A 12,505-nucleotide genomic window follows, 5' to 3' on the forward strand; every position below is an offset into this window, starting at 1 on the left:
TAATATTAATTAATAAGAACTTCAAATGACATTTACAACAATAAATATAAAAAAATATTATAAGTAAAATATGATTAGCATGGACTTATATTAATAACTCCTTTCAAAATATTCAGCACAGTGGTAACCGTACAATCAGTCTCAAAAACGTATATACAATGTTTATAAATAAAAAAAATTTACTTCAAATTAGAAAGTGATATTTTCAACAGAATCTATATTGTTCTATCATTTTTCAAGTATTGTATAAACAAAGAAAATAATATTTAAATATTATAAATAATAGAAAAGAAAACTTACAATTCCAGAGGTGCTTCTCTTCTACCTTGTAAAAACTAAGGGATAAAATACGCAATATTAAAGTACATTTGCAGGCTTGTATTGAGTGTGGCTTACTGTTAAGTTTATCTATTTATATTAAGTATAAAGATTCTCGTTTATGCAGTGGAGGAGTTTTTGATCTGTGTTTGTGGCAGTAGGCTATCACTTAACTACAAGAAATAAATGTGTATTAATTTAAATTTTTTGACATTGTGAAATTTAAGTTTTGATAATGTCATCCACATTATCATTATATTCACATAATAAAAATTCCAAAATATTTTAAAATTTCAAACAAAAACTTAAAACATTAGACAACTAGTATTTTATTGCGAACTGCTTACAATTTTTAATAAGGACATGAACTTGCTGTATTTATGTATACGTTCTTCTTTTTCTTTTTCACAAACCAGAAGTTAAAATTAAGTTTAAAAAAGAAAACACAAGTATCCGACTTTATAATTAAAAATAAACGAATCACAAACAACTTTATAATTAATTACTTTAAATGCCAACAAAAAAAAAACGACAAATAGCCCTTGACAACGTAATTGTATACCCGAGACAGCCAAACTTCACACCAAAACGAGCGCTTTTTTTAAAATATTACAATCAATTAAAACATTCTATGGAAGATTGCTAATACTCTTATATCTTCTTATTTAAAAAAAAATTGTGACGTTTTGACGTAACAATATAAAACACGTACATAAAAACATATAAATTTGCTTATGAGTAGACTGGTAGTTGTTGCCACTAAGAAACTGAAAATAATATTTCACGTGTCAATAAAATGTTACAGAGTTGTAAAAATAGATAATGCGGTTAATACAATTATACGCGTTCATAAGGTTTCCATTAGTTGAAAAGCCAGTATATTATCACATCTTGCTGTGTTTGGGACGCGTATCTACTTGTAAAATGGCGCAAGGTAAGTGCAGAATAAGATAATAACATGATAACAAATGTAGCTGAGCGCGTTAGTGTGCTCATTTTCTTGCAGTTTTCTTTAAACTTATTGTAAAACGTGTTTAAATATGTGCTCTAATTCGTTATTAGTTTTTAAGATAAGCGTATTTTATGTTATGTAATGTTTTGCGAATTTTGCGAAATTATATACTTATTCCAAATATGGGATACAAAATGAAAAAACTTTGATAAGTTAAAAATATGTCAATATCACTACGTTTATTGTCCTGGCTGCTTTATGTTTCTCTCAGTTGAAAAGTGTTATTATATTTAATAGGTCATGTTATTGTAATTGGGAAGCGAGAATGTATAATTAATCTAATTGTTTACAAATTTTAAATAAATTTTAATTAAATCCTTATGGAAATTTATACAAGGCTATACGTTACAATATAAAATGTTTGTCTTCAAGCCGAAGTAATATCCGGAATCTTTCCTTACAAGACATATTATGCTGTCTTTTCAGGAAATCTTATATTCTTGCTTGGATTAAAATATGATGAAAGTATTCAAAGAACTATTTTCCTTGTACGTTTTCTTCTATTCTTTAACTTCTAAAGTCGTTTCGCGTTTATAAGGCTTTAAAGAAATTACTGAAGGTAAAAAATCAATCGAGTAAAGTGAATAACAAAAGTGGAACATTAAATATTATATAATCTCTTTAAAATATAATAATTGTACTCGTACAAGTATTTAAAAAATAGATTACTTAGATCTGCTTTATTAGATTATGTAATATTTAAAAGACAATATTCATGATATATATAAATATTATATATATATATACTTAAAAATTTTAATTAATTTCTGGCGTATATGCAAAATAGATAAAGTTAAAATTAATAAAATAATATACTTATTTTATGCTAAGAAAAAATTATGTTATAATTTTCGTACACGAAAATAGCAAATATGTTTTAAATCATATTCCTAAATTCAAACAGTATTTTCCATATTAGTCTTTAAAAAGATTTGAAGTAACGTAGACGAGGCGACTAAAGCGCTACAGGCGACAATGGGGAATGTTCACTGGATATATAGCAAGCTGACGATGAGTTGCATTGGCTTTTGTATAAGGATTTCCTACACGATATATTCGAAACTGGTTGGAAATGTGCAGGAAATTTTCAAGGACAACTTACCGTAGCTGTCCTTTACGGCGTATTCACGCTGAAGTAGTTGGCAAATTATGTGTTTGCAACTGTTTTCACTCTGACAATTAACAAGTCAATTTTTTGTTTAAAACTTAAGGTAATTAAAAGAAGCCAATGCGTTTTAATCGCAAAGAACTGCCAATATTCTATTTTTAGGTTGAATCGATTATAGTATAACGCCAATCCAATTAGTTGACAACGGATTAAAATATTTTATAAATAGCTGTAAATTAACGTATACAAATATATCTATTGATTATATCATTATCATCATTAGATGTAGTAAAATGATGGAATCGGAATATATATTTTATTTACGACGTAACTTAAATTATGTTTTATCCTACGAGCAAAAGATTTCCATCTTCAGGATAACTCTGCTAGATACTAGCTCAAGTTAAAATACAGATAATTATATAAATTACAACAATATTTAATATAAGATATAATTGCTTATTAAAATAGAAGAAACATACTATGTAATCGCATAGAAGTTTACCAATAATAAAAATAGTTGCGTATTTCCAACAGAATGTTCTTTATAGGACATGAGACGAGAAATGCACAGACAGAAATATATTAAGTTCCGCACGACTGAGAATGTAAGGGCAGGAAAAGACGCGATCCCTGTAATGAAACTTATAGAATCCGGTAGAAAATAGTTTAAACCTACTTTAGGTAAAGTTAACATCTTCATTTACATACAAATACATTTTTATTTTAGTTTGCGGAATTTAGACTAACGGAACTTGGCTAAAGTTTAAATATCATACATTCACATTATTTCATGTTGATCTTTTCTTTTTGAAAAATACTTGTGTATTAAAAATTCCTTATAAAAAATCGAATTCAATGTCAATTAGTACTTTTACCTCCTAACCTTCAAGAGGCTTAAATTAATAATAATAACTAAGAAATTCTAGTAAGTTCTAAGTGACACCATGAAACTTGTGTACATGACAATGATATACATGGACTCATATATTCATTTAAACATACTATAAATAGTATACATATATGATGTATCTTGAAACAAATAGGCAGAGACAAAACAGTTCATTACCTTTTATGCCTCTGTTCGTCAACAGATTTTACTATTTTTTTTGTTTGGTAGCTGTTGAAGAGCCTTATTATACTCTATAAAAAATAGAAACAGAACGTTATTTATGTTCGTGTTAGTGTTTAGAGCAGTCAATAAGGTATTATAGTCAATTATCGGCCACTAGACCATCAATGATAACAATTCCTTAATAAACGCACCGCCAATGGAAATAAATTTTTTATTTATTTATAAACTTTAAACATCTTTATACTTTAATACTCATTAATTATATCGTTTCGTAACTGTGGTGTCGATATATTGCGTAGCTTTATTGCGATGGCATATTAAATTCAGCGGTTTTAATAGCTTATACATGAGATTTTAAATGAGAAGAAAGAAGATTAAAACCGAAACATATTTTACGACAATGCAATTTTAAAAACCTTCATCTGTATAGTACATGAGGTATTTTGATTACAGTAACAGTAACAGTAACAGCCTGTTAATGTCCCACTGCTGGGCTAAGGCCTCCTCTCCCTTTTGAGGAGAAGGTTTGGAGCTTATTCCACCACGCTGCTCCAATGCGGGTTGGTAGAATACACATGTGGCAGAATTTCAATGAAATTAGACACATGCGACCTATGAATACCTACCTATACCTATGGCAGTATCGCTGGTTTTGGACCATCGATTGTCAACGATTTTTCGATACCATTGAAGTTTTATTAAATTGTTACTACCGAATTCCTATCGATTGTACCGATAGTAATGCTGTCATCAATAGTGTTGCTCATGTTGAGCTATCGATACCATCGATATTGACTTGACTATACTTTCGATAGTGCTGTCGATATCCTGAATAGTTTTCGAGGTCAACTATCGATAGGTCTGCAACACTGTATTGAGGTATATTACTGGACCCCGTTATATTGTCTCATTGATGTTATTATAGATTCTGACATTTAATAATCGAGTCGAGTTTTCAATTATTTCCTACAGAGTTCCTATTGCGAGTTTTTATTATTTATTCGATAGCGACATTAGTTGCGATATTAAATTTCAAATTTCGAATTCCGATTATTGTCACTAGATGGCGCTGTTTTCATTCGATTCTTAGTAAAAAGACACGCAGAAAAGCTCCGACCTAACAAATACGTACAGTAGTAGATGCGACAATATAACGTTAAGACATATTACATGTGTTGTCCGATACAATCGTACTGTATTAATGTTATTTAGTTGAGATGTTTGTGTTTATATATGAGTTACGAAAATTTTTTTAGTAGTATTATGTCAGCCTTCAGGCAAATTAGAGGAAAATTTAGGTAAATTTATATTATTTATGTATTTTAATTATTTGTATGAAATAATTAAACAAATTTAAATATGTGTGTGAATATGAGCAATGAGTGAGTGAGTTCATTAATAAAATTTACTTAGATATATAATAACATATATATAGCATGCAAAGTTTTTAAGCTTGTCATAGTTTCTAGAAAGTTTTTGTTCAATTTATCGATAAAATCTTGAGTTTAATATAATTAGTAACTAAAATATGCTTTACTAAATCTTATAGAATGAAAACTTATTATCGTCTGCATATAATAAAAGTCAATCTGAAATCTGACGGAAATCATACATATCAATATTAAAAAACAAGGGTCCGAGATGGGACCAGGGCTACGTGGCACAGGAATAAATGACAAACTATATCCTTTTAGTGTAACTGCTTTGATCGGATTTTTTGAAGAATACTATGAGGAACCTTGTTAAATGCTGTAGAATAATCGGTATAATCGACGTCTATTTGAAGACCTGCATCCATAGCCGTTAGAACAAAATCACAAAAATAAATTATTTTATCTGTCTGTTTATCTTGAGTTAATAAGGCCTCGCTATATCGTATATAATGATTAGCTCAAACAGTTTCAGGATAAAATTAAACTTATGAACAGGATAATAAATTTCTATATCAAGTTTTACCCAATTTTTATAAAAACGTACACAATATATTACCTCTTCCAAACTGATGGTATTACATATGCGCGTAATACCATCAGTATATATATATAATGACTTGTCCTGACTGACTCATCAACGCAGAGTCTAAACCACAGAGGCTAGAAACTTGAAATTTTGAGTTGATGCATTTTATGATGAAACACGCACTAAGAAAAGAATTTGTGGAAATTCCTTCCCAAAAGGGGTGAAAAAAGGGATAAACGTTGTATGAAAACCCGCAGTTTTCAAAGTTAGAAGCATGAAATTTTATAGCTAGCTTAGCTTCTGGTTAGAAATAACTAAATACGTATGGGGTTGAATTTTTGTATGGGGAGTCCGTCATTTTTGAAGTAAGAAGAATGGAATTTAATATAAAAGCTTCTGAGCAAAAATAAATGCACATACATATTTTAATATTATTGGAAATTCAACCCCAAACGGGAGAAATAGGGTGGAAACAATTTGTATAAAAGAATCTATATAGGAAACAAATTGTATAAAAATCTGCTTTCTGTTTTTTATACAAGACTTCGCTTCCAAAGGGTAAAGTACAGCTTCCGGCTTATTTTCCTCTATCTGGACCGCTTAATAGCTTGATCTTCTGTCAGCATCGTGAATACACATTTCATGAAATGTATTACATACTTTAATCAATGTTTGCAAATGGATGCTTCTTTTAGAGCCTTGAAATTAAAAAAGGGACTTATGCAGATCAGGGTACCACTTATTTTGTAGTCTCGAAGCTTTACCTCAGCGTGACCCACAATTCCTATACATTTATTATAGGATGTGCACGAGGAAAGGTAACTTTTCATTCCAATAAAAGAATATTGCTTCGAATTTCAAAGAATATAGTTTCCTCATAATGTGTACTTCAACCATGACAATCAAAAAGTCTCAAGGTCAGTCATTGAACATGACCGGCATTAATTTAAGTGAGGGCTGTTGTCACATAGTCAGTTTTAGTTTGCGTGTTCCAGAGTAAGCTTTGCGAGTAACTTAGTAATTTTAGTCCCAAGAGGAAACACCGAAAGACGTGTACAATGAGGTCCTAGGATTATTAATTATAAATGTTTTCAGTGACTTAAGTAGTTTAATCTGAATATTTTACAATCAATACAAATAATTTTTGATAATTTTACTGGTTACTTCTTTAAGCTTTATTAAAGCTAAAATATAACATAATTAGCATATTTTGGCCTTTTATCCCGTTTAACTGGATTTTTGATTATATCACGGGCGTAGCCGCGGGTGAACCCCTAGTAACATATATAACGGGACGCATATAGTTTTATATTAATTTTTTAAAGAAAGGTATTTATTCCATCCGGGTCAGACATATTTTTTTTATATTTAAGGATTTAAAGTAATTATTTATTTTTATAATATCATACTTAATAAGAACTTGTTAAATCATCCTTTTCCCTCCAACCGTATATTTTTTTTTTCTTAAAATGACATGAAAGAGGTATTTATGTGATTATAGTGATATTAAAGATTTTTTTTTCAATACCGACCGTCAGAATGACACTGACGCTACTGCGGGTTGATAGTGAATAGATTACAAAGTATTTATAACGTACTTGACTTACTTCTACTTATCACAGCAGTCCTCTTATTTGTATCTATTCGTATGACATTAGCTATTAACACCGATAAGAATGCTAGGCCTTCCGATTTTAATTTTTCAAATGTTATACATAATGACTTTTTTATTTGAAATAAGGTAAATGTAGCTATCACTGACCACCTTAAGCTAGTTTTGAAATTGATTCCACTCAAAAATGTTGCTAATATATAGGATATCTTATTTGAATTTTTACTAGTGGTAAAAATGGTAGTGGTGGGCTTTGTGCAAGCTTATCTCGGTAGGTACCACCCACTCATCAGATATTCTACCACAAAACAGCAGTACTTGGTATTGTTGTGTTCCGGTTTGAAGGGTGAGTGAGCCAGTGTAATTACGGGCACAAGGGACATAACATCTTGGTTCCCAAGGTTGGCGGCGCATTGGCGATGTAAGCGATGGTTAACATTTCTTATAATGTAATATCTATGGATAAATTGTTTTAAGTCCTTATGAAAATAAATAACACAATATAATATAAATAATAACATTTAGGCTAGAATTCTTACTTTAAGATGTAATGTATTTAATGGAAAACAACATAAAAAAGGCTTAGTTTGATATTACAATGCCTACTCTGAATCTATACAGGTACTACACCTTGCCGTAACAGCCTGTGAATGTCCCACTGCTGGGCTAAAGGCCTCCTCTCCTCTTTTTGAGGGGAAGGTACTACACCTAGTTAATAGATAATGATGAACTAATATTTTTTTTTTATTTATTTATTTATTAGGGAAACATACAGCATATCGTATATTACAACTTAATATAATAATCATATTTTAACACTTATGCCAGTTAAGTTTCCACTTATATTGCCAGTTAAGTTTCCATATTTGTAAAACACATACATGTAATCAAACATTTCTGTCATTAATAGACTTTTAAAGGTTTCTAATTACATATTGTAAATGTATTACGAAGATTAAACTTATTGAAATCCTAGTATAGCAGTTTTTTTTAATATCAGAGAAAGACAACATAAAAAAAACCTGATATGCGAGCTATTACCGACATTTCATGGTTATATAACCTTTGGGGCGGTAATACGTAGCAACCTCTACTACATATTAATAAAGACAATGCCGATCTATTTTTTTTAAATTATATCATATATCTTTTTGTACTTTCAAAGTATTTGTAAATACTGAAATCATTACACACACGTAAATATGAAATGTGTGTGTGTAATAAATATTGTTTACTAGTTTACGCCCGGAGCTGTCATCTGCTTTGAATGGGGATGCTTGTGTTAGAATCCTATATCCTTTTCGTAACGTGGTTACAAAATTTCATGATAATCGGTTTAGTAGTTAAAGTGTAAAAGGTTACAAACAAACAAATCCACTTTTGTATACATCCACTTTTGCTTTATAATTTTCTAAAACTTGTCAAAATAGATATTTTATATCTATTAAATTTCATAATAATCAATTAAAAATAAATAAGATTGCAATTAACGTTTATATATATATTTTCTTTTAAAAAAATAGGTCATTATATATTACTAATGACATAAGTAATAAGTATTGGCGTAGAACAGGTAATAGTTATTACAAACTTGTTAAGGAAAATATGAGTTATTCAATCCAAGTTAACTCTGTAAAACTATGATGTCGTATCTGACATTGTACACATATTTTTTACAGATGATTTCTACGCTTCGCGCCTTTCTTATAGACTCACCGTGCCTTATTTAAGACATTTATGTGTCGCTCTCTAAGGCGTTTCCATATCTTCATAATATTAAAATTAATATTGTAAAGTTCTAAGATTATAGTGGAATATGAATTATTTCACGTGGAGTGTTGTGTTACTGACATTATCGAGTAAGTTTTTATTTTAAATATCTATTATTTACGAATTTATTTGATCTGATTGTAATCTTTTCGCACAATGTTTATTATCATTTTAATTATATATTATAAACTGAAAATGAAGCTTAACAGCTTGTCAGCTTTAATTAACACGTTAAAATTATTACATTTTATTTTAATTAGTGATAGTGAAGTCGCGCTAGGACATATTTTTATTAAATCTATATATAATTTAATCAATAGCCTTTATGTTTTTGTTGAGTCTCAAAAGTGGTATAAGAAGTGAAGTGAGTTAAAAATTAAACAACTATTATATATATATATATATATATATATATATATATATATATATATATATATATATATATATATATATATATATAAGAGTATAATAATATCTATAATATAAAATAATTTTCTTGTCTAGTTGCGTTTACGCCAGAACATATTTTTATTAAAATCAATAGCCTTTATGTTTTTGTTGAGTCTCAAAAGTGGTATAAGAAATGAAGTGAGTCGTTTTAAAAAATAAATAACTGTTATATGTATTTTTTTCTATAATATATTTATAAGAGTATAAAAATATTTATACTATAAAATTTTCTTGTCTAGTTGCGTTGCATTATACAATGTACAGTATAAACAGTGTACAATTGTTATTGGAAAACGGTTTTAGTCTGACTTATTGTATAATGGTATTGTAAGTCGTTTGATTTTGTTCTCTGTTTCCTTTTAAAAATAAAAAAGAATAAAAATAATAATCAATTATAAAATTGTGTATTAAATTTGGTCGACCTATCCATTTAGTTCATTAATATCGATATTCGAATTTATTTTACTTACTTTACCCAAAAAATTACAAATAGTTAAATCTCTTTTCTGAACAGGACTTTTTTTAACACCATCATAGCATATATTTAAATAAAAGTAACATTTCCCTCCTTATATCATAAAATTTAATTTTTTTTTAAATTTACCACTCACTACATACACTCATATTACCACTCATGATGTGAGTGATATATAGTACAAAGTAAGACAATTAAAATTTTACACGTGTAATTCTACTGCGTGATCATTTTATAATAACGCTTATGTAAACTCCATTATAAATATAGTACATGGATCGGTCTTCACTCGGCTGTAATAATAAGTAGTAAATTATTTATTTTTTGAAATATGTTTTTTTTTTCAAGATAGACACCGTAATAGAAAACTTAAGAAGAAAAATCTAATCTAAAAACAAAATTGCGTTCAAATCGTAAGAGCCGTTTTCGAAATAATAATTTATGTATAATAAAATAAATTACTTACTTAATATTATAATATTATTACAATACCAAGCTGTATGTTTCTTAGTGACGTTATCGTATATTATATTAAAGAAATACTTGAATGCTTGGTTTAAAAGATAACAGATTATTTCCATCTTTTAAATAACTAACTGTAGATTGGCTTAAAATATTTATTTTAATTATGTTAATGGTATCATGTAAACGAATTTTACAATTAATTGCGAAGCCCAAAAATTTTTCTTCATTGGTCATTCTTAAAGGAGTTTCAAGGTTCAACTAAATAGAATAAGTCGAAAATAGATTGACACAAACTTGAAATGAACAATTTCTCAAAGATTTATTTCTCACTATTACCTCTACCGATTATCCGAATATCTATTCAACGATACTATTTACTGCCTTTACTGCACGCGATCGTAATTTATTAAGTGATTAATTTTAAAGTTTCAGTCAATAACAAACAATTAGGATCCCACTATTGGCCTTAGGCGTAGTCAACAATTGAGGAAAACAGTTTTAAGGCTGTATATATATATATATAAAAATATTCGCTAACCAAGTAATTTGAAATCACTATACTAATAATTGATAAAAGCTGACATAGCCCAGTTGTTCGAAAACGTGAATTTTTGCCGAAGAATGCGGGTTCAAACTCGGGTAAGCATCGCTCATTTTCATGTGCTTAATTTTTGTTTATAATTCATTTCGTGCTCGGCGGTGAAGGAAAACGTTGTGATATGAAACCTGTATGTGACTCGCATCGGAGCAGCGTGGTAGAATGAGCTTCAAACCTTCTCCTCAAAAGGAGAGGAGTCCTTAGCCCAGCAAGAGGACATCAGCATTATTACTTTACTTTTACTTTAGATTATATATCTTAAATATTGTCTGTTATATTTCTATTCAATATTGATCTAAAAAATTGGGTATATATATAATTGAGGTTGGAAAGTCGTGAAAATAGAAAAAAGATCGAAATTATAAGAGTCCATGGCGAGGTCACCTCGCCATGGACGCCAAGGCAAAGTATCTACCAACCACGCCGACCAGCCCGTCATAATATATTTATGACACTTGCGAAGATGGGACCGGTGACAAGTCTATGACTAAAATTAATTTAGGAAGGTGGACGCGTGAAATTTTTTTTTATATATTCGTAAAATTAAAAATTACTACTCATACATATTACACGAATAAATGTGTTTTTAAAATTTAAATTAATCTTTTAAGTGTAAACGTTTCTTAGCATAAAAAGTTATACCTATTAAGCTGAATGTTTCTTAATGACGATATAATATATACATATTTACATTAACAATATAAGAAAAAAAATACTGATACAAGAAAAACCGTTTTGTTCATAAGATAAAATAGACTCTTTCCTTCCTTTAAATAACTAGTCGTAGATTAGTTTAAATTATCTTTTAATGGTACTTTGGAATCGAATTTTACGATTTCTTGCGAGATCCAAAAACTTCTTCAGAATTCATTCTTAAACGAGTTTCAAGGTACTAGTCACTGATGGCTTTATAAGTATTCAGTAGACTAAATAGAATACGTCGAAAATAGATTTATAAATAACACAAACTTGATAAGTAACCAATTTCAGGATTTACCCACAACGAGCAAAGTTTCTTTCTTGTTAGTGTAAGTCGTGTAAATATTTTACACTTAAAACAATGAATTAGTTATACGTTACACTTCATCGCCAATGTGCGACGCCGAATCTTTAATCGACTAATGAAAGTTAAAAAATTGAAAAGTATTTACTGTTACATTGTGAAAGTAGTAAGAGTACATCGGCTTGGATTAAAATTCCAACGTATTTTCTTTATTTCATTGCATTTCAGTATTTTGAAATTACGGAACTTAATAGTTGTATTATAGTTTGTTATTGTTACTCATGTGTAACATTATGAATTCAACATTATGAATAAAATTTTAATGTTACTCTTTATCAAACGACACACTATTTGTTTTTAATCATTTTATTGATCATTATACATATTTACATAGACATACTTTCCTATATATAGAATATTATTCAAATGTGGAGACAATTCCATATGATTTCATGCATCGCTTTAAAGTTAGTATAATTTTATTTTATAGTAAAAGTTAAACTGATTTTGCTTTAATAATGATGACAAAACATAACAGTGATTATTATTGCTTAAATTCGATATATTGTAATAAAACTATCTACGATACTTGGGATTACTATTTGGGATGGCTCTGCTCTAGAGTTGATTGAGAGGCGTGCCAGAAGGTTGATAGGAGAC

The 12,505-nt window shown here is 28.9% G+C and overlaps 1 protein-coding gene across 2 annotated transcripts in view; it reads left to right on the forward strand.

Annotated features, from left to right (window-relative positions):
• The first annotated feature begins 1,166 nt into the window (after positions 1 to 1,166).
• The window catches only part of LOC126780735 (uncharacterized), a 45,960-nt gene continuing 34,621 nt past the window's right edge, over positions 1,167 to 12,505 (forward strand). Inside the window, exon 1 of one of the 2 annotated variants that reach the window (XM_050505404.1) lies at positions 1,167 to 1,252. In XM_050505404.1, the coding sequence (XP_050361361.1) occupies positions 1,243 to 1,252 (10 nt within the window). In that variant the 5' untranslated portion in view covers positions 1,167 to 1,242. Of the gene's footprint in view, positions 1,253 to 8,745; positions 8,944 to 12,505 lie in introns of those variants that run through there. The other variant, XM_050505405.1, reaches the window with a different exon arrangement.

This window comes from Nymphalis io, chromosome Z (assembly GCF_905147045.1).
Source record: "Nymphalis io chromosome Z, ilAglIoxx1.1, whole genome shotgun sequence".
NCBI lineage: Eukaryota > Metazoa > Arthropoda > Insecta > Lepidoptera > Nymphalidae > Nymphalis > Nymphalis io.